This window comes from Dasypus novemcinctus, chromosome 30 (assembly GCF_030445035.2).
Source record: "Dasypus novemcinctus isolate mDasNov1 chromosome 30, mDasNov1.1.hap2, whole genome shotgun sequence".
Lineage (NCBI taxonomy): Eukaryota > Metazoa > Chordata > Mammalia > Cingulata > Dasypodidae > Dasypus > Dasypus novemcinctus.
Genome location: NC_080702.1, coordinates 17,516,186 through 17,539,944, shown reverse-complemented (window position 1 = coordinate 17,539,944; position 23,759 = coordinate 17,516,186). Strand labels below are relative to the sequence as shown.

Genomic DNA, 23,759 nt, shown 5'->3' with positions numbered 1-23,759 from the left:
TTCTTTATTCAGATTTTATGTGACTTTATATTGTTTTGGTTTTCTAATTTGTGCTTGAGGGGTACTCATTTACCAGTTTCAGCAATTATTTAATTTTTGGCCATTTGCATAGAGCTCTTTTAAGAATTTTCATTTATTAATTCAATATTACCATCCGAATACATGAAAATATACACTGAATAAGCAGACAAACACAAAAAGTGTTAGACACGTCAACAGGAACATAAATTCCACAAATTTGATTGATAATTCTCATTCCTTCGGTATGGCTGTCCCCAAGCTCTCCATTATTTCATGTATCTGACTTTCACTGCATTTAAGATGTCCTCTGGAATCAGTGAGGCCTGTAATATGCAAACTCATTCTTTGAAACACTTTTATTAATAAACAGCAACCAGGTTAGGAATACTTGAGCAGTATAAATGCAGTGAAGCTATAATTTAGCAGTTTAGACAGATAGACATTTAGCTCATATATTTGGGATTACTCTTCAGGAGTAAACTTAGACAGACTTGAGTCCAGGAGTAAGGTATTGTTTCAAAACTGACAGTACTTTTCAACAACTTGATAAAAATTTTGAATAAAATAAAATGTGCAAACATTGTCGAAGTAACATACCATTTCAGCTGTTTCACAGTTTATACAAGTATTATGAACTTTCATTTTTGTAATATATTTTTAACGGCAGGATTACAATAGCTGCTAGCATTTTTTTCCTTTTTCTTTTTTTTTCATAGAGATATCTGATTCAAATTTAATAAAATTTAACAGCACCAATTTTATGAATGTGGCTATCCATATCTGATTAGAATCAACAAGAAAGCAGAACAGAGAATACTAATGTAACTAATATTTCCTACTTTTCCAACAGCTAAACTAATTTTATCAGCCACCACTATTCCACAGTTGTACCATCCAGGCAACAGGAGAGTTGCAGTGTTGCTGCCAGATAGTTTTCTCTAACTTAGCTAAATTTTGTCTCCATCAGGAATTTTGGGGCATCACTGTACTAACATGGAGTTCAAAAACAGTTAAGAGTAGATGATCCCATATGCTCTCAGAGATCCCCACTGCCCAAGTGGGCAGCCACTCCCCCAAACACGGACATTATAAACCAGCCCAGGATTTCTCATGGATTTTTCTTAGACTGAGCTCTTGCCCCCAACTACCAGTGGTCCTTCTGTCTCATGGTCCACCAAATCTTATAAACCAACTCCTGAAGGCATGCAATAGTGAGGCCTTGAGACAACAGACCACACCTGGCATTTAGTCAGTCATAAGCATTATGGGGGCTTATGGAGAGGGAAGAGGGAAGAATCTTAGCCAGTGACCAGAGAAAAAGTGAAGGTAGCATTCCACAAGAAGATGAGAAAATGAGAGGTGATATGTAAGTGGTTTCAGAACAAGGACATTCCATAAGGTAGGGGAACTGGGTTCCAGTTGGTGTTAACATGAAGTTTACACATGGAGTGTGGAGAAGTTTCTACTGCATTCCTAGGGAAAATTATACTTTATAACATCTATGCATTCTTTCCCTTCTAGGGAACGTTATAAAGCTTTAACGTCTGCCTAGGTTATGAAGACTCCTATGTGCTGAGGACCTAGGGGGACAGTGTCTACCACACTATTACATAAACACTGTAAGAGGGAAATTTTCTTACAATTCATCATGAATATGGGCATTCCTTAGTATATATATGAAATGATATTGACAACTTTTATTTTTTAAGATGTACTTGCAGCTGATTTTCTTGTTTTTATAAAAATATGTAACATTTGGTTTGGATAATTTGCAGGAAGCATATGGGACACTTCCTAATGTAATTTGGTTTTGATTTTTTGTTTCTCTTTATTCAGAGGAAACAAAAGAAAAGAATGGTAAGTGATATTTCTTTGGTCTTTAGAGAGTACTTGAACTTTCACAATGAAAAAAATACCCCATAATTGAACTTTAAAATTATTATAACAAAAATATATCTCAGTTAATGAAATGCTTATTGATGTTCTAAGTAATGCTGAGAGGCAACTCAAATATGTTTGTCTACTTGTAAAATTCTAAATGTAAGTTTCTCAACATTGAGATAGAATGGTTAAGCAATGGATTTAAAGAGCTGCTACCAGATTGATTTTGCTGTCTTTGTTAACTGCTACTCCGAACAGGGTTTTTGGGGCATTTTCATATAAATGCGGAGTTCCATGACAGTCAATTGAGGAGGTGATGCCATATTTTCTTGGTGGTCGCCTCCTGCCCATGAGGGCAACTAACCCTTCAAACATGGACATTACCAGCCAAGCCAGGATTCCCCCCTGTGGATTTTCCTTTGTGTGAACATATTCCCCAACTGCCCGTGGATGTACTGTCTCCTGATTCATGGCTTTCCAGTTGTTCCAAACCAATTCCTGAAGGGCATGAGATGGTGAGGCCATGAGAACAAAGAACACAGCTGGCATTTAGTCAGGTACAAGATTTCTGGGCCTTGTGGACAGGGAAGAACTTTGACAGTGGCAGGTCTAGGAATAAGTGAATTTAACACCCATAAAGGAGTGGACACAACCATTCTAAGGTACACAGGATGGAGGAATAGAGTATGGATTAGATTGGACTTACTGATATTCTATTCATGAACTATTGTGATTAGTAATCGAAGAAAACATGGCATTGGTGTGGAGAAAGTAGCCATGGTGGCTGCTGGGAGTAAGGAGTGGGAGGAAGAGATGTGATGTGGGGGCGTTTTGGGGACCTGGAGTAGTCCTGGGTGGTGCTGCAGGGACAGTTACCAGACATAGTATGTCTTCCCATGGCCCACTGGGTGGACTGTGGGAGAGTGTGGGCTATGATGTGGACCATTGACCATGAGGCACAGTAGTGCTCAGAGATGTATTCACCAAATGCAATGAATGTCTCATGATGATGGAGGAGGATGTTGTTATGAGGGGGTAGGAGTGGGGTGAGGAGGGTGGGGGGTATATGGGGACCTCATATTTTTTTAATGTAACATTAAAAGAATCAAGATAAAAAAAAATACCTATGGCAGAAATAGCCATGGGAGAAAAAAAAAAACTCTCTACAAAGAGATGAGAAAATAAAAGTTGACATATAAGTGGTTTCAGGAAAAGGACATTTTACAGGGTGGGAGAACAGAGTTCCTATTAGAGTCACATGGAGCTTACAAATGGGGTTGGAGATGATTTTAATGCATTCTTAACAAGGATGTTTACAAAGGACCATAACAGCTTTGGGAAGATTATAGTTTATGATACATCCTATACATTATTTCCCTTGTGGGAAAGATTATTAAATTTTACCTTGCATATAGGTCATTCTGGAACCTAAATGCTGAGTTCTTAGGAGGACCTGGGTCACCCACACAATTACTTTCATATCGTAAGCAGGAATTTTTTTACAATTCATCATTAAATTGGCCATTTCTTAGTATGTATGTGAAATGATGTTGACAACTTGTATTTTTGAATGAGGTATTTATAGCTGATTTACTTAGTTTTATATCAAAATGTATAACGTTTGGTCTGGATTCTCTGCAGGAATTGTATGGGAACACTTTCTAACATAATTTTCTTTTTATCTTTATTTTACTTCATTCAGTGAAATTATTAAGAGAGAATGGTGAGTGATATAAAATTTTGTCAAAGATAATATTTTAACCCTCAAAATCCAATAACTTTGGAAAAATGAGTTTTATTTATTTATTTATTACAGCAAATTCAAAACCCACAGCTAATGAAATATTTATTGGTGTTCTAAAATAGTACTGAGAGGCAACTAAACTATCATTTGTCTAATTGTAAAATTCTAAATGTAAATTTCTCAGCATAGAGATAGTGGTTAAGCTTAAATGGTAGTCAACCTACGCCAGCTTGTGCTATGTGAGGACCGGGTCTCTGAGTTCTTCCATCTTCCTATTCAAGTAAGTTCACTGATTTCTTATTCATGTAGAAATCAACTGTCTACTATCAGGTTGGCATTTTTAAAAAATAATAATGTAAACCAAAATAAAAAAGTGTTTGGATGCCAACTTGCACTGCGAGTTTTCTTATTGAATAGTATAATTATACGGACAGAATAAATGCCAATTTAATATTCTAATAAGTACCATGAACGGGGAACTTGGTCAAATAATAATATACACTGGAAGTCTTGGTTCCTATATGAGATCAGAGCTTCCCTGAAGCAGTGCTAGTGGAGCTGAGATCAGCAGTAATGAATGCCATAGTTAGGTCAATGAGAGCCCACCATGGGGAGGGCAGGGAGGAGGGGGCATACCACACTCTGGGCTGAGCAAACATACGATTTTTTCAGAGCTGGCATATATTGACCAGGGGATTCTTGTGGAGAAAAAATCAAGACTAAAAGGTCCATATGCAAAGATCAAGAAATGCAAAGTTTTTTGGGGCATGTTAATAGTTTGAACATTGCAGAAAAAGGAGCAACATTAATAAATTCACATTTTAAAATGTCATTATTATTGAGTGAAAGAAAGGATTACTTGTTTATAGTTAAAAGATTGCAGAGAGAAAAGTTAAAGGGAATTATCTGAGGAGATACACTCATATAAAAAATACATTCAAACATCCAATTAATATTAACTACTTTAATATTCAATATTTGTTTTTCAAAGTCACAAATTGTTTTTATTTTATAGTCATTATGCAAATCCCTTAGTCTATTATCTATTTAATGAAAAATTTTCCAGTGAAGAGAGAACTCCCATATAACTCTGCTTCATTTATTTGTTTGTTTAATTTTTAAACTTTTTAAGAAAAATTTACATTTATATTTAAGAGAAATTACACAAAATATAGGGAATTCCCATATAACCCCCTCCCTTGCACCAAAATAAGGTTACTCTTTTTGTTGACCTCTTAGATTAATGTGGTATATTTGGTACAGATGAGAACTACTATGGTCCAGTGTTTGAGCTTGCCCTAGACAATGAACAAAATGATGACGATGGACAGGACTGATTAAAATATTGGGAGTGTTTCTATCTACATAGATTAATCCCTTCCATCTGCTCTGTGGTGTATGGATTACCTCTCACCCTTAGATTCTCTGTTTCTTTTTAAGATTTATTTATTCATTCATTTAATCATTTTTTCATTCATTCATTCACTAATTCCTTCCCTCTTTCATTTTGGCTTTCCTCATGGCAGAGAAAAGTAAATGATTATTAGATAAACTTTTCAGAGAAGTAGGCCCTAGAGCCATATAGTTTGGGTTAAATTCCAGCTCTAATTCTTAGAATCTTCATGATTTTGCAAAGGATTTTTGACCTCCAAAGGCATGTGTTTTGTTTTGTTTTGTTTTGTTTTCATTTATAAAGTCTATAATAATGGTGTTCATGACCTAGGGCTATACTCATTATTAAAAAGTCCATCCATTGAAAAATCTTGAAACCCATTGGGCTATTAATAGTAGTGGTAATAGCCGGAACAATAATAGCTTTCATGGATTTAGTTACTGGACAGGGAAAAGACAAGATGGATTTAAGGCAATATTCAACGCTCTTTGAAAACAAAATGTGTCAACTGTAAGTATTTAGTTTTGACTTAATTCTTTCTGTGAATTTATAAATGGGAAGATTTAAATTATAATGGAGGAAATATATTTATCATCAGGTTGAATTATTCTATTCGAGATTTTTGTTTCTTTTGTACTTATATTGATGTATATACAGCCTGGTCCTCACTAATAAAAAATCTTGATGGTTATAACACCAAAAAAATCTTAACTTGTACATATAGAGCTAAGAAAGAATTGCTTGATATCATTTGCAATCTTATTTTCACTATTATGAACTAATTTTGATTTGATTTTTATCAGATGAACTCTCCAATAAATGTGCACAGTTTTAATTTAGTATTTTATATTTACTTGTTTAAACCCTTTAAAGAAGAGAATTACATAAAGAAAATAAATAATGAAATTCAGCCTCTGTCCAAGACACGCTCATGGACTAAACTTACTCTACCTTGATCAATCAGTTTTACTTGGTCCAGTCTCAAAACAGCACAGGTGCTGGAACAAAAATACTTAGACCTTCAGAGTTCACCATCCACCCTAAAATAAAACTGACCAAGACATGAAGACAGAAATCAAAGTGCACATGCCATTAGGTTTTCCCAATACATGGGCAAAGGGATGCCTCCTTTATTGGCTCTTAAATAACATAGAGAGGGAAGCAGACTTGGCCCAATGGATAGGGCTTCCCTCTACCTCAGGGGAGGTCCGTGGTTCAAACCCCATGCCTCCTTGACCTGTGTGGAGCTGGCCCACGTGCAGTGCTGATGAGCGCAAGGAGTGCCGTGCCACTCAGGGGTGTCTCCCGGGTAGGGGAGCCCCAAATGCAAGGAGTGTGCCCTGTAAGGAGAGCTGCCTAGTGCAAAAGAAAGTTCGGCCTGCCCAGGAATGGTGCCTGCCCCACACAAGGAAAGCTGATGCAGCAAGATGATACAACAAAAAGAGACAGATTTCCCGTGCCTCTGATAACAGAGGCGGACAAAAGAACAAGCAGCGAATGAGCACAGAGAACAGACAACTGGGGCGGGGAGAAGGGGAAAGAAATAAATAAATCTTTAAAAAAAATAACAATAGAGAACTATCACATTGAACAAAGTATCAGTTCTCAAATGTGTAAAACCATGAAGGGGAAAGCAACATTTTTAAAGAGCTACTGCCAGATTGTATTTGTTATCTTTGTTAACTGTTACTCTGATCAGATTTTTTGGGGCATCCTCAAACAAATGTTGAGTTCCATGACTGTCATTTAGGGAGGTGATGCCGTATTCTCTTGGTGGTCCTGTCCTGCCCCAAAGGGCAACTAACCCTTCAAACATGGACATTACCAGCCAAGCCAGGATTCCCCACTGTGGATTTTCCTTTGTGTGAACACATTCCCCAACTGCCCGTGGATGTACTGTCTCCTGATTCATGGTTTTCCAGTTGTTCCAAACCAATTCCTGAAGGGCATGAGATGGTGAAGCCATGAGAACAAAGAACACAGCTGGCATTTAGTCAGGTACAAGATTTCTTGGGCCTTGTGGACAGGGAAGAACTTTGACAGTGGCAGGTCTAGGAATAAGTGAATTTAACACTCCACAAAGAGACGAGAAAATAAAAGTTGACGTATAAGTGGTTTCAGGAAAAGGACATTTTACAGGGTGGGAGAACAGAGTTTCTGTTAGAGTCACATGGAGCTTACACATGGGGTTGGAGATGCACTCCTAACAAGGATGTTTACTAAGGACCATAACAACTTTGGGAAGATTATAGTTTATGATACATCCTATACATTATTTCCCTTGTGGGAAAGATTATTAAATTTTACCTTGCATATAGGTCATTCTGGAACCTAAATGCTGAGTTCTTAGGAGGACCTGGGTCACCCACACAATTACTTTCATATCGTAAGCAGGAATTTTTTTTTACAATTCATCATTAAATTGGCCATTTCTTAGTATGTATGTGAAATGATGTTGACAGCTTTTATTTTTGAATGAGGTATTTATAGCTGATTTACTTAGTTATTCTCAAAATGTATAATATCTGGTCTGGATTATCTGTAGGAATTGTGTGGGAACATTTTCTAACATAGTTTTCTTTTTATCTTTATTTTTCTTCATTCAGAGAAATTAATAAAAGAGAATGGTGAGTGACATAAAATTTTGTCAGAGACAGTATTTTAACCCTCAAAATCCAATAATATTCCAAAATTGTGTTTAAAATTATTACAGCAAAATCAGAACTCACAGTTAATGAAATGCTTATTGGTGTTCTAAAATAGTGTTGAGAGGCAACTAAACTATCATTTGTCTAATTGTAAAATTCTAAATGTAAAATTCTCAGCATAGAGATAGTGCTTAAGCTTAAATGGTGGTTAACCTATGCCAGCTTGTGCTATGTGAGGACTGGGACTCTGAGTTCTTCCATCTTCCTATTCAGGTAAGTTCACCGATTTCTTATACATATAGAAATCAACTGTCTACTGTCAGGTTGGCATTTATAATGTAAACCAAAATAAAAAAAAGTTTGGATCCCAACTTGGACTGTGGTTTTCTTATGGAATTGTACAATTATATGGACAGAATAAATGCCAAATTAATATTCTAATAAGTGCCATTAAAGGGGAACTTGGTCAAATAAGAATATATACTGGATGGCTTTGACTTTTGTGTGAGATCAAAGCTTCCCTGAAGCAGTGATGGTTGAGTGGAGATCAGCAGTAATGAATACCATTGTTAGGTCAATGAGAGCCCACCATGGGCAGGGCAGGGAGTGGGGGTACTCTGCATCTGGGTTGAGCAAACATAAGATTTTTTAGGGCTGGCATATGTTGTCCAGAGGATTCTGGTACAGAAAAAATCAAGACTAAAAGGTACATATGCAACGACCAAGAAATGCAATGTTTCTTTGGGTATACTAAGAGTTTTTACCATTGCAAACAGTGGAGGGCCATGCATAGATTTATATGTTAAATGCCATTTTTATTGAATGTAAAGAATGGATTAGATGATTGCAATTAAATGGTTACTGAAGGAAAAGTTAAATGGAATCCCCTTGTGAGATACCCTCATGTGAATAAATAGTTTCAAAATGTCAATTCGTATTATCTTACTAATATTCAGTATTTCTTCTTCAAATTCACAATTTTTTCTTTAGTCATTATGCAAATCCCTTAGTCTTTTATCTATTGAAAATTTTAGCAGTGATGAAAGAACTCCCATGGAATAGTTCTTAAATTCTATAATTACTTATTTAAATTTTACACTTTATTTTTAGAGAAATTTTAAAATTATATTCAAGAAAATATTCACGAAATGTATAGGGAATTCCTATATAACCCCATCCTTTACACCCACACACAGTCACTCTTTGTTGTGACCTCTTAGATTGTGTGGTATATTTGGTACAGGTGACACCTCTTACCATCCAGTTCTTTGATGTTGCCCTAAACAACTAACAAAATGAAGGTGATTTACAGCCCCCACCCCAAAAAAGAAAGAGTGTTTGTGTCTGTAATCATAATAATTTCTCCCATCTGATGTGGTATATGGGTTCCCTCTCATCCTGATGCTCTGTTTTCTTTTAAAATTTATTTATTTAAGTAATTAATTATTCATCCATTCATTCTTTCATTCTTTCATTCAGAGAAAGTAACTGATTATTAGATTAATTTTTAGAAGTGTAGGCTCTAGAGTCAGTCTGGGTGTTAATTCCAATTCTATTACTAAGAAGCGTGATGATTTTACAGAAGATTTTTAATCTTCTAAGTTATTTTTTTAAGATTATAATAATGCTATTTATGGCATAGGCTTATACACAGTATTAAAATTTCATATATCTGAAATTCTTGACAGATGTTGGGTCAAGAATAGTAATGGTAGTATTAATAATAATTTTCATGATTTTTGTTATTGTACTTGGAAAAGACAATATGGTTTTAAAGGCAATATTCAGGACATCATGAAAACAACATGGAACTGTAACTATTGAGTTTCCCCTCAACATTTTCTGTGAATTTGTAAATTCAACAATTTAAATTATCACGTAGGAAATATAATTTATGATCAGACTGAGTTTGTCTATCCCACATATTTTTGTAGTTATATTGACCTAAATACATTCTGTTACTGAATAGTCATATAAAGCTAATTGTCGTAACACCAAAAATCATTAACTTGTTTATATAAAGCTATGAAAGTTTTTATATTAATCACAGTTTTTTCACTAATATGTTAATTTTCATTTATTTTTTTTTACCAACTGAACCCCCAATTAAATGTGCTAAATTTTAATTTAGTATTTTATATTCACGTGGTAATTCACTTTACAGAAGACAATTCCATGGGGAAAATGAATAAAACAATATAGCCTGTCTCCAAGACATTAATATGGACTAAATTTACACTAACTGATGAATCAGTTTTAGTTGGTCCGTCCACTCTCCATACAAAAGTGTTACTGGAGCAAAAATATTTTGACTTTCAAAGTCCACAATCCACCCCAAAATAAAACTGACCAGAGCATGAAGACAGAAATAGAGTGCACATACCATTTGATTTCCCAGTACATGTGGAAGGGAAAGCCTCCCTTTATTGCCTCTTAAGTAACAATGGAGAACTACCACATTACACACAAGATCACTTCTAACATGTGATACTCCAGGAAGGGAATCAATGATAGGTTTGCAGAGTTGCTGCCAGATTGTTTTTGCTATCTAAGTGAACTGCTGCTCTCATCAGGGCTTTTCAGGCATCCACATATGCATGTGGACATCCAGAATAGTCTATCAAGTAAATGATGCCATATACTCTCAGTGGTGCCCACCTGCCTGAGAGGGCAGCCACCCTTTGCCACATGGTCTTTACAAAAGACCAACCCAGGATTTCTCCATTGCCTGAACACGTGCCCCCACATGCCAGTTTTCATTCTGTCTCCTGTCTCATGGCTTGGCAGTTGTGACAACCCAATTCCTGAAGGGCACCAGATGCTGAGGCCATGAGACCAGAGAACACAGCTGGCATTTAGTCAGGCATAAGCATTATGGGACTTGTGGACAGGGAAGAATTTTTGATAGTGGAAGCCCAAAGAATAAGTGAACTTAGCTCCGCACATAAAGAAGAGAGAAAAAGAGTGGTGAATTATAACTGGTTTCAGGACAAGGACATTCCATAGAGTAAGAGAACAGAGTTGTTTTAGGGTCATCTGAAGCTTACACATGAGGTGTGGAGATATTTTTACTGTTCTCCTGGGTAGGATGTTTGCAAATGACATTAGCAGCATTGGGAAAATTATAGTTTATGATTCCTTCTATGCATTCTGTCCCTTATGGGGAGGGTTATTAATCTTTGACTTATGTCTAGTCATAGAGGCCCCTATGTGCAAGGACTTAAGGGGAACAGGGTCCCCAAACTATTGCATTCATATAGTAAGCAGGGATTTTTTTTATAATTCATCATGAAAATGAACATTGCTTAGTATATATGTGAAATGATATTGATGACTTTTATTTTTAAAAAGGTATTTATAACTGATTTTCTTGTTTTTGTAAAAATGGGTAACATTTGGTCTGGATTATCTGCAGGTAGCTTATGGGAAGCCTTTCTAACAAAATTTTGGTTTTATCTTTATTTATCTTTATTCAGAGAACGGAATGAAAAAGAATGGTGAGTGATTTTTATTTTTGTCTCAGGCATTATTTGAACATTCAATAATCCAATAATATCCCAAAATTGTTTTTAAATTATTATAGTAAAATCAAAGCTCACTGCTAATAAATTGATTACTGATGTTGTAAAATAATTCTGAGAGGCAACTAAAATATCTTTTGTCTACTTGTAAAACTCTAAATGTATGTTTCTCAACATGGAGATAGATGTTAGGCTTAAATGGAGGTTAAGATGTGCCAGATTGTGCTGTATGAGGACTGGGACTCTGCGTTCTTTCATTAGCTTCATTCAGATGAATTCAGTGAATTCGTTTAACAAATAACTAATAACTAATATGTGATGGGTGCTTGAAATAAATGGAAAAAGGAAAAAATCAGAGTGGATCTCAATTTGCATTGAGATTTCTTTTATGAAACAGATGTACATTTACATGTACAGAATAAAAGTCAAGTCAAATTTATATTTTAATGAGTACTATGAGAAAGGAATTTGGTGCAAAAAGAATATATACCAGAAGCATTTTGCCTATATATGATGTGATAGATTTCTTGAAGAAATGCTAATGGAGTTGAGATCAGTGGTAAAGAATTGAATAGATATGTCAAAGAGAGCCCAGCATGTGCAGGGCAGGGAGCAGAGAGCACACTACACCCTGGGTTGAGTAAACATGATTCTATATGGGTTGACACATATTGACTAGGGGATTCAGCTGCAAAATACACTGTCAATAATACATGGGTGGCAAACTTGGTCCAGTGGTTAGGGCATCTGTCTACCACATGGGATGTCCATGGTTCAAACCCCGGGCCTTGACCCATGTGGAGCTGGCCCACCCGCAGCGCTGATGCGTGCAAGGAGTGCCCTACCACGCAGGGATGTCCCCCACGTAGGTGAGCCCCATGCTCAAGGAGTGCACCCCGTAAGGAGAGCCACTCAGCGCGAAAGAAAGTGCAGCCTGCCCAGAATGGCGCTGCACACACGGAGAGCTGATGCAGCAAGATGACGCAACAAAAAGAAACACAGATTCCCTTGCCGCTGACAACAGAAGCAGACAAAGAAGATGCAGCAAATAGACACAGAGAACAGACAACTGGGGTGGGGTGGGGTGGGGAGGGGAAAGAAAGAAAGAAAGAAAGAAAGAAAGAAAGAAAGAAAGAAAGAAAGAAAGAAAGAAAGAAAGAAAGAAAGAAAGAAAGAAAGAAAGAAAGAAAGAAAGAAAGAAAGAAAGAAAGAAAGAAAGAAAGAAAGAAAGAAAGAAAGAAAGAAAGAAAGAAAGAAAGAAAGAAAGAAAGAAAGAAAGAAAGAAAGAAAGAAAGAAATCTTAAAAAAAAAAATACATGGTACGTAGCAAAGTCCAGGAAATGCAGTGTTTCTTTGGGTATGCTGAGAGTTTTGTACATTGCAGAAAGAGAAGCATCATGAATAGATTCATATTTTAAAAAGTCATTTTTATTGAGTGTAAAGAATGGATTAGATGATTACAGTTGAAAGGTTGCAGACTGAAAAGATTAATAGAATCCCCTTGGGAGATACAGTCATAAATAAGTAGGTCCAAAAATTAAATTCATATTGACTTATTTAACATTAAAAAATTGTTCTTCAAAGTCACAAAATATTTTTATTACTTAATCATTACATAAATCCCTTAGTCTATTTCCATTTAATGAAAATTTTCCTGTGCAGAGAAAACTACCATGTAACACTTTGTTTATTTGTTTGATTCCTTAATTTGTAGAGTTATTTTTAGAGAAATTTTAGATTTATATTGAAAAAATAAACAAAAAGCATAGAGAATTCACATATAACCCTGCTCTCTTGCACCCACACAGTTTACATTCCTAGTGACCTCCAAGATTGGTGTGGTATATTAGCTATGGAAGACTACACCTACTGTCAAGTTCTTTGACCTTGCCCCAGGCAACCAACAAAATTGTGAAGATGGACAGCTCACACCCCCCAAAAAAGGAGTGTGTGTGCTGCAGAAAGGATAATTTCTTTCTTCTGTCCGTGGACTCTGTTTGCCCTCTCATCCTGGGACTCTCTTTTTCCTTAAAACCTATATATTCACACAAGTATGTATATATTTATTCATTCATTGCTTTATTCATTCACTTATTAATTAATTTATCTATGTCTTTATAACTTTATTTATTCCTCAGTTCATTCATTCCCTCATTCATTTTGGTTTATCTCAAGGCAGAGAAAAGTATGTGATTATTAGATTCATTTTTTAGAACAGTAGGCTCTACAGTCAGTCTGGGTTTAAATTCTGGCTCTATTACATAAAAGCTTCATTACTTTGCAAAAGGTTTTTAACCACATAAGGCAAGCTTTTTTTTCTCTTAAGACAATAATAATGGTATTAATGACATAAGGTTATGCACAGTATTAAAATTTCCATGTTCCTAAATATCTTGACACATAATAGGTTATCAAGAGTAATGGTAGTAGATGTAGCAATAATAGCTTTCATGATTTTAGGTCTTGAACCTGTAAAAGAAAAACACCTTTAAGGAAGAAAATTCTATCAAGTAAATAAATAATACAATTCAGTTTCTGTCCAGGACATGGTTATGGACTAAATTTACACTACCCTGATGAATCAGGTTTATTTGGTCTAATCTCCATACACCAACAACACTGGGACAAAAATATTTTGAACTTCAAAGTCCACAACCACTCCAAGATAAATCTGACCAGGGCATGGAGACAGAATCCAAAGAGCACATACCATTTAGTATTCCAAATATGTGGGGAAGGGGAAGACACCTTTTTCTGGCTCTGAAAAGACACTGCCCATGCACATAGTATTAGTCCTAAGATTTGATACACTGTGAAGGAAGTCAGCAGTCAGTTTGCAGACTTGCTTTCAGATTGTTTTCCCTATCTTATTTAACTGCTAATGTCATCAGTTTTTTGGGAAATTCCCATAGTGACGTGGAGTTCCACAACTGTCAAGCAAGTAGGTGACTCCATATTCTCTCAATGGTCCCCACCTGCCCAAGAGGGCAGCCTCGCCCCGTCATGTTATATGGACCTTACAAGTGAACCCAGGGTCTCCCTCTGGATTCTCTCTGGCCTGAGCATATGCCCATGGTTGCCCATGGTCATTCTCTCTCCTGGCTCATGAATCACAGGTTGTTACAACCCAACTCACGAAGGGCATGGGAAGGTGAGGCCATGAGAACAATTAAGACACTGGGCATTTAGTTAGGCATAATATTTAATGGAACTAGCAGAAGGGAAGAATATTTGACAATGGAAGGCCAAAGAATAAGTGAACTTCACTCTCCCCATAAAGAAGTGAAAAAGAGAGGTGATTTATAAGTGGTTTCAGGACAAGGACATTCCATAGTGTAGGAGAGCAGAGTTCCTTTTAAGATCACCTGAAGCTTACTCATGGATTATGGTAGTGTTTTCACTGCTTTCCTAGGATGGATGTTTACAAATGATATTAATTGCTTGAGAAAGATTATAGTTTATGATAACCTCTATTCTTTCCCTTCTGGGCAGACTTATTCAACTTTATTTTTTATTTTTTTATTTTATTTTATTTTTTAAAAAAATATTACATTCAAAAAATTAGAGATCCATTCAACCCCACCGCCCCCACCCCCCACTCCCCCCACAGCAACACTCTCTCCCATTATCATGACATAGCCATTGCACCTGGTAAGTACATCTATGAGCATTACTGCACCCCATAGTCAATGGTCCACATCATAGCCCACACTCTCCCACGTTCCATCCAGTGGGCCCTGGGGGGATCTACAATGTCCCCTAATTGACCATGAAGCACCACCCAGGACAACTCCACATTCCGAAAACGCCTCCCCATCTCATCTCTTCCTCCCATTCCCCGCACCCAGCAGCTACCATGGCCACCCTTCCCACGCCCATGCCACATTTTCTCTGTGGACATTGGATTGGTTGTGTCCATTGCACATCTATGTCAAGTGGGGGCTTGGATTCCACATGGATACTGGATGCACCCTTCCTGCTTTCAGTTGTAGACACTCTAGGCTCCATGGTGTGGTGGTTGACCTTCTTCAACTCCATGTTAGCTGAGTGGGGTAAGTCCAATAAATCAGAGTGTAGAAGCTAAAGTCTGTTGAGGCTCTGGGCCCGGGCATCATACTGTCAGTCCAGAGATTCAAATCCCCCAAATATATCTCAAACCCTAGCACCACCTCTGTGTAGGTCATGCAGGCACGTAGGGGACCTGGATCACCCACACTATTGCATTCATATTGTAAGCAGGAATTTTTCTTATACTTCATCATGAAATTGGTCATTGCCTAATATGTATGTGAAATGATATTGACCACTTTTATTTTTTAAGACATATTTAAAGATGATTTTCATGTTTTTATAGAAATATAAAACATTTGGTCTGCCTAATCTTAAGGGAGTGTATGGGGACACTTTCTAACACACTTTTATTTTTGTCTTTCATTTCTCTTTATTTAGATGAAATAATAAATAAAAATTGTGAATGATATTTAATTTTGCCTTATACAGTATTTAAACCTTCAATATCCAATAATATCCCAAAATTGTTTTAAGTTACCATAGCAAAATCAGAACTCACAGTTAATGAAATGCTTACTGATATTCTAAAATAGTGCTGAGTGGCAACAAAAATATCTTTGGACTAATTGTAAAATTCTAAATATAAGTTTCTCAACATGGAGATAATTGTTAGGTTTAAATGGAAGTTAAGATATGCCAGCTTGGGCTATGTGAAGACTGTGATTCTCATTCTGTTCATCTGCTTCATTTAGATAACTTCAGTGATTTCTTGTGCATTTAGAAATCAACTAATATGTGATTTGAATGGAAAATATAATGGGAGAAAATGGATTTGGGATCCACACTTCCATTGATATTTTAATTATGGGATAGATGTACAATTACACATACAGAATAAATGCCTTATTAATATTCTAATGAGTGTCATGAAGAGGAACCTGGGGCAATAATATATACTACATAGATTTGGCCTATTTATGGGGTCAAAGATTCCCTGAAGATATGCTACTGGAGTAGAGGTCCTCAGTAATGAATGGAATAGGTAGGTAAATGATAGCTCAGCATGTGCAGGTCAGGGAGCAGAGTTTACACTACACTCTGGGTTGAGCAAGCCCATGATTCTATTGGGGTTGATTCTGGTGCAGAAAACCCAATCAAAACTGCAAGGTTCATATGCAAAGACCAGTAAATGCAACATTTCTTTGGGCATATTAAGAGTTTTGAATGTTGCAGACAGTAGAGGGTCATGAATAGATTTGTACTCTAAAATGTCATTTATATTGAGTGCAAAGAATGGATTAGATGATTATGGTTAAAAGGCTGCTGTCAGAAAATCTAAATAGAATCATCTTTGGAGATATAAACATATAAATAAGAGGTCCAAAAAGTCAATTTCTATTAACTTATTCAGTATTCAATATTTGTTCTTCAAAGTCACAAATTGTTTTTATTCTTAAGACATTATGCAAATCCCTTAGCCTGTTGCCTATTTTTTGAAATTTTCCCAGTAAATAGAGAAATTCCATGTAACTCCTCTTCATTTATTTATTTGTTTAAATTTAAATGTTATTTTTAAAGAAATTTTAGTTTTATATTCAAGATAAAATACACACAAGATAGGGAATTCCCATATAACCCCCATCCCTTACACACACACACAGTTAACCTTATTAGTGACATCCTAAACTTGTGTGGTATATTTAGTACAGTTACAATATCTACTGTCCAGTTCTTTGAATTTGCCCATATAACCAACAAAATAATGATGATGGACAGCTTCCATCCCCAAAACGGTGTGTATTTGCAGACAACATAATTCCTTCCATCTGTACTGTGGAATCTGGTTCCCCTCTCATCCTGGTTCTCTATTTCTTTTTATTTTTTAAAAGATTTATTTATCAACTACCCCCCGCCTTGCGGCTTGTTCCATTCCTTGCTGACTATTCTCTGTGTCCATTTGCTGTGTATATTTTCTGTATCTGCTTGTCTCCCTTTGCTACATCATCTTGCTGCTCCAGCTCTCCGCGTTGCACGGGCTGTGAGCTCTTTGTGACGCATGGGCCACCTTGCCTTCACAAGGAGGCCCTGGGATGCAAACCCAGGACCTCCCATAGAGTAGATGGGAGCCCAACTAGTTGAGCCACAACTGTTTCCCTCTCTGTTTCCTTTTAATGTCAATTAATAATTAAATTAATTTATTTATCTCTTTATTGATTCACCCATTCATTATTCACTCATTCATTCATTCACTTTCTCTTTCAATTTGATTTATCTCAAGGCAGAAAAAGTAAGTGATCATTAGATTAATAATTTAGAAGAGTAGGCTCTAGGGTCAGATGGTCTGGGGGTAAATTTGAGCTGTTACTTAGATATGTCATGATTTTACAAAAGATTTTTAACCTTTCAGTCATTTTTTATTATTATTTTTAAAAGACTATAATAATGGTATTTATGACTTAGGATTTTATACAGCATAAAAATTTCATATATCTAAAATTCATGACATATTGTTATTAATAGCAGTGGTAGTAGTAGTAAAAATAACAATTTTCAGGGTTTTAGTTATTGAACCTGCAAAAGACAAGATGGTTTTAAGACCATATTCAGGATACCATGAAAACAAGATGGATCACCTCTAACTACTGAGTTCCCCTCTCTGCTTTCTGTGAATTTGTAAATTGGAGAAGTTAAATTATCATGTAGGAAATATCATTTGGCATCAGACTGAATTAGTCTATTCCACATGTGTTGGGTAGTAATATTGACCTAAATATAGCCTGATCCTAACAAATCATAAAATGCTATTGCCATAACATCAGAAATCATTAACTTGTTCATGTAGACTTATGAAGGTAATTTTTTATATTAGTTGCAGTTCTGTTTACACTATTATTTGCAAATTTTCAGAAACTTTTTCACCAGCTTAGCTCTCAAAAGAAATAAGCTAAGTTATAATTGAGTACTTTATCTTATCTCAGAATTCCCTTTAAGAGAGGCTATTTCTTATAGAAAATAAATAACACAATTCAGTGTCTGTCAATTACATGGTCATGGAATAATTTACACTACCCTGATGAAACAGTTTTATTTGGTCCACTCTCCACACATGAATGTTATTGGCATGAAAATATTTTGACTCTCAAAGTCCACACTCGAACCCAAAATAAAACTGAACAGGGCATGGAGACAGAAACAAAAATGTACATATCATTTGGTTTTCCCAAATCAAAACCTCCCTTTATTGAATCTTAAATGACACTGAGGAACTGCTACATTGTACATGCTACCACTGCTAACATGTGCTACACCACACAGGAAGGGAGCTGTGTGTATGCAGAGAAGTTTCCAGATTGTTTTCCTTATCTTAGTTAATGACTACTCCCATCAGTGTTTTTGGGACATCCCAGTACTCAGGTGGGGTTCCACAGCTGTCAAGCAAATAGGTGACTTGATATTCTCTAAGTGGTCTCCATGTACCCAAAAGGGCATCCACACCTCCTCACAAGGGTATTACAAGCCAATTCAGGATTTACCCAATGGATTGGTCTTTGACCACATTCCCATGACTGACAGTGGTCATTCTGTCTCCTGGCTCATGGCTTGCCAGTTGTTACAACCCAACTCCTGGAGGTCATGAAATTGTGAGACCCTGAGACCAAAGAATATGCCAACATTTAGTCAGGCATGATCTTTAATGGAACTAGCAGACAGGGAAGAATCTTTCATAGTGGCTGACCAAAGATTAAGCAAAGATAGTGCTCACAAAAAGAAGAGAAAAAGATAGGTGTTGTATAAGTGCTTTCAGAACAAGGACATTCCGTAGCGTAGGAGAGCAGAGTTCTGGTAAGGTCACATGAAGCATGCACATGGGGTGCGGAGATGTTTTTACTGCTCTCCTAGGAAGGATGTTTACAAAGGACATTAACAGCTTTGGGAAGATTGTAATTTATGATACCATATATGCATTCTTTCACTTCTGGGTAACTTCCACTTTTATATAGGTCACGCTGGCATCTAATTACTGAGGAAACAAGGGGATCTGATGCCCAAAAAATTATATTCATACAGTAAGCAGGAATTTTCCTTACAATTCGTAATGAAATTGGCCATTACTTATTATGTATGTGACATGATATTGACAGTTTTAGTTTTAAAGAGGTATTTATAGCTAACTTTCTTGTTTTTATAAAAATATATAACGTTTGATCTTAAATAACTGCAGGTAGCATACAAGGAACTTTCTAACATATATTTGTTTACATTTTTTATTTCTCTTTATTCAGACAAAGGAATAAAAAGGAATGGTCAGTGGTATTTGTTTTTGTCTTAGACAGTATTTGCACCTTCAAAAAACAATAATATCCAAAAATTGAGTTTCAAAATTATTATAGCAAAATCAAAACTCACATTTAATGAAATACATACTGGTTTTCTAAAATAGTGTTGAGAGGCAACTAAAATATCTTTTTCCTACTTGAAAAATTCTCAATGTATTTCTTATCATGAAGTTAGTTTTTATGGTTAAATGGAGGTTAAGATATGCCAGCTTGTACTATGTGTGGCCTGGAACTCTGAGGTCTTTCATCTTCCTCATTCAGATAAGTTCACTGATTTCTTATTCATGTAGAAATCAACTAATATGTGATTGGTGTTTGGCAAACATTAATGGAAAAAATACAAAAATGGATGGCAATGTGCATTGAGGTTTCTTTTCTGGTATAGATATACATTACATGTACAGAATAAATGCCAATTTAATATTCTAATAAGCATGATAAAGAGAGAACTTGGTCCAATCCAAATGTACACTAGAGGGATTTGTCTTATATATGAGGTCATAGCTTTTTTAAGAAGTGCTAGTGGAGTTGAGATCGGCAGTAATGAATGGGATGGATATTTCAATGATAGCGCAGCATGTGCAGGGCAGGGAGCAGAGAGTGCGCTCCATTCTGGGTTGAGCAAATACATTATTATACCAGGATTGATATATATTAACCAGGGTATTCTGGTGCAGAAAACACAGTCAGGACTACACAGTGTGTAGGCAAAGATCAGGAAATGCAGTGTTTCTTTGGGCAAGCTAGAGATTAGATCATTGCAGACAAAGGATCATCATGAATTGATGTATATTTTATAATGTCATTTTTACTGTGGGTAAATAATTAAGTAGAATATTACTGTGATAAGGTTGCAGAGAGAAAATTTATATGGAATCCACTTTTGAGATACACTCATATAAATAAATGGGTCTAAAAAGTCAATTAATATTAACTTATTTGATAGTCAATATTTATTCTTTGAAGTCACGAATTGTTTTTAGTCTTTAGTCACTATGCAAATCCCTTAGTCTGGTATCTATTTAATGAGAAATTTTCAGGTGAAGAAAGGACTCCCATGTAACTCTTCTTCATTTATTTATTTAATCATTTAAATTTAAACTTTATATTTAGATTATTTTCTGATTTATATTTTAGAACAAATACACCAAAGTATAAAAAATTCCCAATAATACACATCCCTTACACAGTGTAAACCCTATTATTGAACTTCTAAGTTAGTGTGGTATATGTAGAAATGGAATAGCTTATAATGTAGAATTCTGTAAGTTTGCCCTATAAAACCAGCAAAATGATGATTATGATCAGCTCTCATCCCCCAAAATGGAGAGTGTTTGTAAGAGCAGACAGGATAATTCTTTCTCTCTGCTCTGTGGCAACCTGTTGCCTTTTAATATATATATGTATTTATTTGCTTATTCTTTGGTTTATTTATTCACTCATCCATTCACTCATTCCCTGATTCACTCATTCATTCCTCCACTCATTTGTATCTCAAGGCAGAGAAAAGTAAATGATTATTAGATTAATTTTTAGAAGTGTATGCTCTAGTTTCAGATGGTCTGTGTTTAAATTCCAGTTCTTTACTTAGAATGTTTATGATTTTGCAAAAGATTTTTAATATCTTAAGGCATTTTTAAATTTTAAGTCTATAATGATGGGATTTATTACATAGGGTTATACTTAATATTAAAAAATTCATATATCTGAAAATAGTGACACATATTTGGTTATTAATTGCAGTGGTAATAGTAGCAGTAATAGTTGCTTTCAAAGTTTTAATTATTGAACCTGGTTTTAAGGCAATACTCAGGACACAATGAACACAAAATCAATCGAATCTATTTTGTTTTCCTTCAGTTCTTTTTGTGAGTTTAAATGTTGGACAAATTAAATTATCACATAGGAAATATAATTTATAATCAGACTGAATTATTCAGCTCAACAATTTTTTGTAGTTATATTGGCCTAGATACATCCTGATCCAAACTAACCATAAAATGTTGATTGTCATAACACCAAAAATCATTATTCATTTAGATCTATGAAAGAATTTTTTGATATTAAATACATTACTATATTAAGGATAATCTGCTAATTATCATTTATTTTTTATCAGTAGAACTATCAAAGAAATGTGCTGATTTATATTAGTATTTTATATTTACCTTATAATCCCCTTTCAAGAAGACAATTGCATAATGACAATAAAAAACACACTTTGGCCTCTATCCAGGATGTGGTTATGGACTAAATTTACACTACCCTGATGAACCAATTTTTCTTGGTACACTCTCCACACACCAATGTTCCTGGAACAAAAATATGTTGACCTTCATAGTGTGCACCTCACTCCAAATTAAAACAAACCTGGGCATACAGACAGAAACCTAAGTGCACATACAGTTTAGTTTTCTCAATACATGGGGAAGGGGAAGCCACTCTTCATTGGTTCTGAAATGACGCTGGAGAACAGCCCCATTGAAACATTACCACTCCTAACACCTGGTACACCAGGAAGGTAGTCAGCAGTGGAACTGCAGAGTGCCTGCCAGATTGTTTTCCCTATTTAGTTAATTGCTGTTTCCATTAATTTTTTGGCATACCACCATACTCACTCGGAGGTTCACAACTTTAAAGAAAGTAGGTGACTCCGTGTTCTTTCAGTGGTCCTGATTAGCCAAAGAAGGCAGTTCCCTGCCTGACATGGACATTAAAAGCCAACCCAGGATTTCACCTCTGGATTCTCCTTTGCCTGAGCACATGCTTACAATAACAAGTGGACATCATGACTCTTGGTTTCTGGCTCATCAGTTGTTAAAACCCAGTTCCTGAAGGGCATGAGATAGTGAAGTCATTAGAACAGAGAAAAACCTGGGCATTTAATCAGGCATAAGCCTTATTTGGACTTGTGGACAGGGAAAAATCTTTGATAGTTCAAGCCAAAGAATAAATAAGTTAGTGTTCCACAAAGATGTGAGAAAAGGAGAGATGATTTGTAAGTGGTTTTAGAACAAGAACATTCCGTAAGAAGAGGAAAAGATTTCCCTTAGGGTCACATGAAGCCTACCAATCTAGTGTGGAAATGTTTCACTCTGCTCCAAGGAGGGATGTGTACAGAGGGCACTAACAGATTTGGCAAGATTATAGTTTATGATATCATCTATGCATTCTTACCCTTCTGGGGAGAATTATTAAAGTTTAACTTATGTCTGGGTTCATGCTGGCCCCGAAGTCCTGAGCAATTAGTGGGACCTTGGGGACACTCACTATTACATTAATAATGTAAGCAAGAAACTTGCTTACAATGCATCACGAAATTGGCCACTGCTCAGCATGTATGTGAAATGGTATGGAAAACTATTATTTTTTTAAAGTGGTATTTATAGCTGACTTTCTTATTTTAATAAATACATATAGCATCTGGTCTAGAATATTTGCAAGTAGTGTTTGGAAATACTATCTAACACAATTTTGTTTTTATCTTTATTCAGAAGAAAAAATAAAATGGAATGGTAAGTGATAATTATTTTTGGCTTTAACAGTACATGAACCTGCAAAATACAGTAATATCTGCAAATTGAATTTTAAAGGTATTAAAGTGAAATCAAAACTAAGGGTCCATGAAATGCTTATTGATGTTGTAAAATAGTGTTGTATTTCAGCTAAAATATCTTTTGCCTATTTTTAAATTAGTAAATGTAAATTTCTCAACACAGAGATAGTTGTTCAGGTTAAATATAGATTATGATGTGGCAGCCTGAGCTATGTGATTACTGTGACTCTGAATTCCTTCATCTGTCTCATTTTTTCAAGTTCAGTGGTTCCTTGTCATGTGGAAAATAAACACTCTAATATGTTTTTGGTGCTTGAGAAACATTTTTGGAAAAAAAGAAAAAAAAAGAGAGAAAGATCCCAAATGCATTGAGATTTCTGTTGCGGTACAGATGCACAATTGCCTTAAGAAAATAAAACCCAAAATGATATTATAATCACTTCCATAAAGAAGGAACTTGGTGCAAAAAGAATATACACTAGAGGGATATGGACTATATAGGAGGCCATAGATTTCCTGACGAAATGTTCATGTAGTCGAGATCAGTGGTAAACAATGGAATAGATAGGTCAATAGTACACAACAGGTGCAGGGCAGAGAGAGCACATTACACTCTGGGTTGAGCAAACACAGGATTCTATGAGGGC

At 35.7% G+C, this 23,759-nt stretch overlaps 1 protein-coding gene across 1 annotated transcript in view; it reads left to right on the top strand.

Moving 5' to 3' along the window:
• Positions 1 to 23,759, top strand: part of LOC139437861 (myelin-oligodendrocyte glycoprotein-like) — a 100,513-nt gene that overhangs the window by 53,803 nt on the left and 22,951 nt on the right. Inside the window, exons 6-10 of the mRNA XM_071212732.1 lie at positions 1,858 to 1,878; positions 3,605 to 3,625; positions 7,646 to 7,666; positions 11,164 to 11,184; positions 23,051 to 23,071. Of these exons, the coding sequence (XP_071068833.1) occupies positions 1,858 to 1,878; positions 3,605 to 3,625; positions 7,646 to 7,666; positions 11,164 to 11,184; positions 23,051 to 23,071 (105 nt within the window). The remainder of the gene's footprint in view (positions 1 to 1,857; positions 1,879 to 3,604; positions 3,626 to 7,645; positions 7,667 to 11,163; positions 11,185 to 23,050; positions 23,072 to 23,759) is intronic.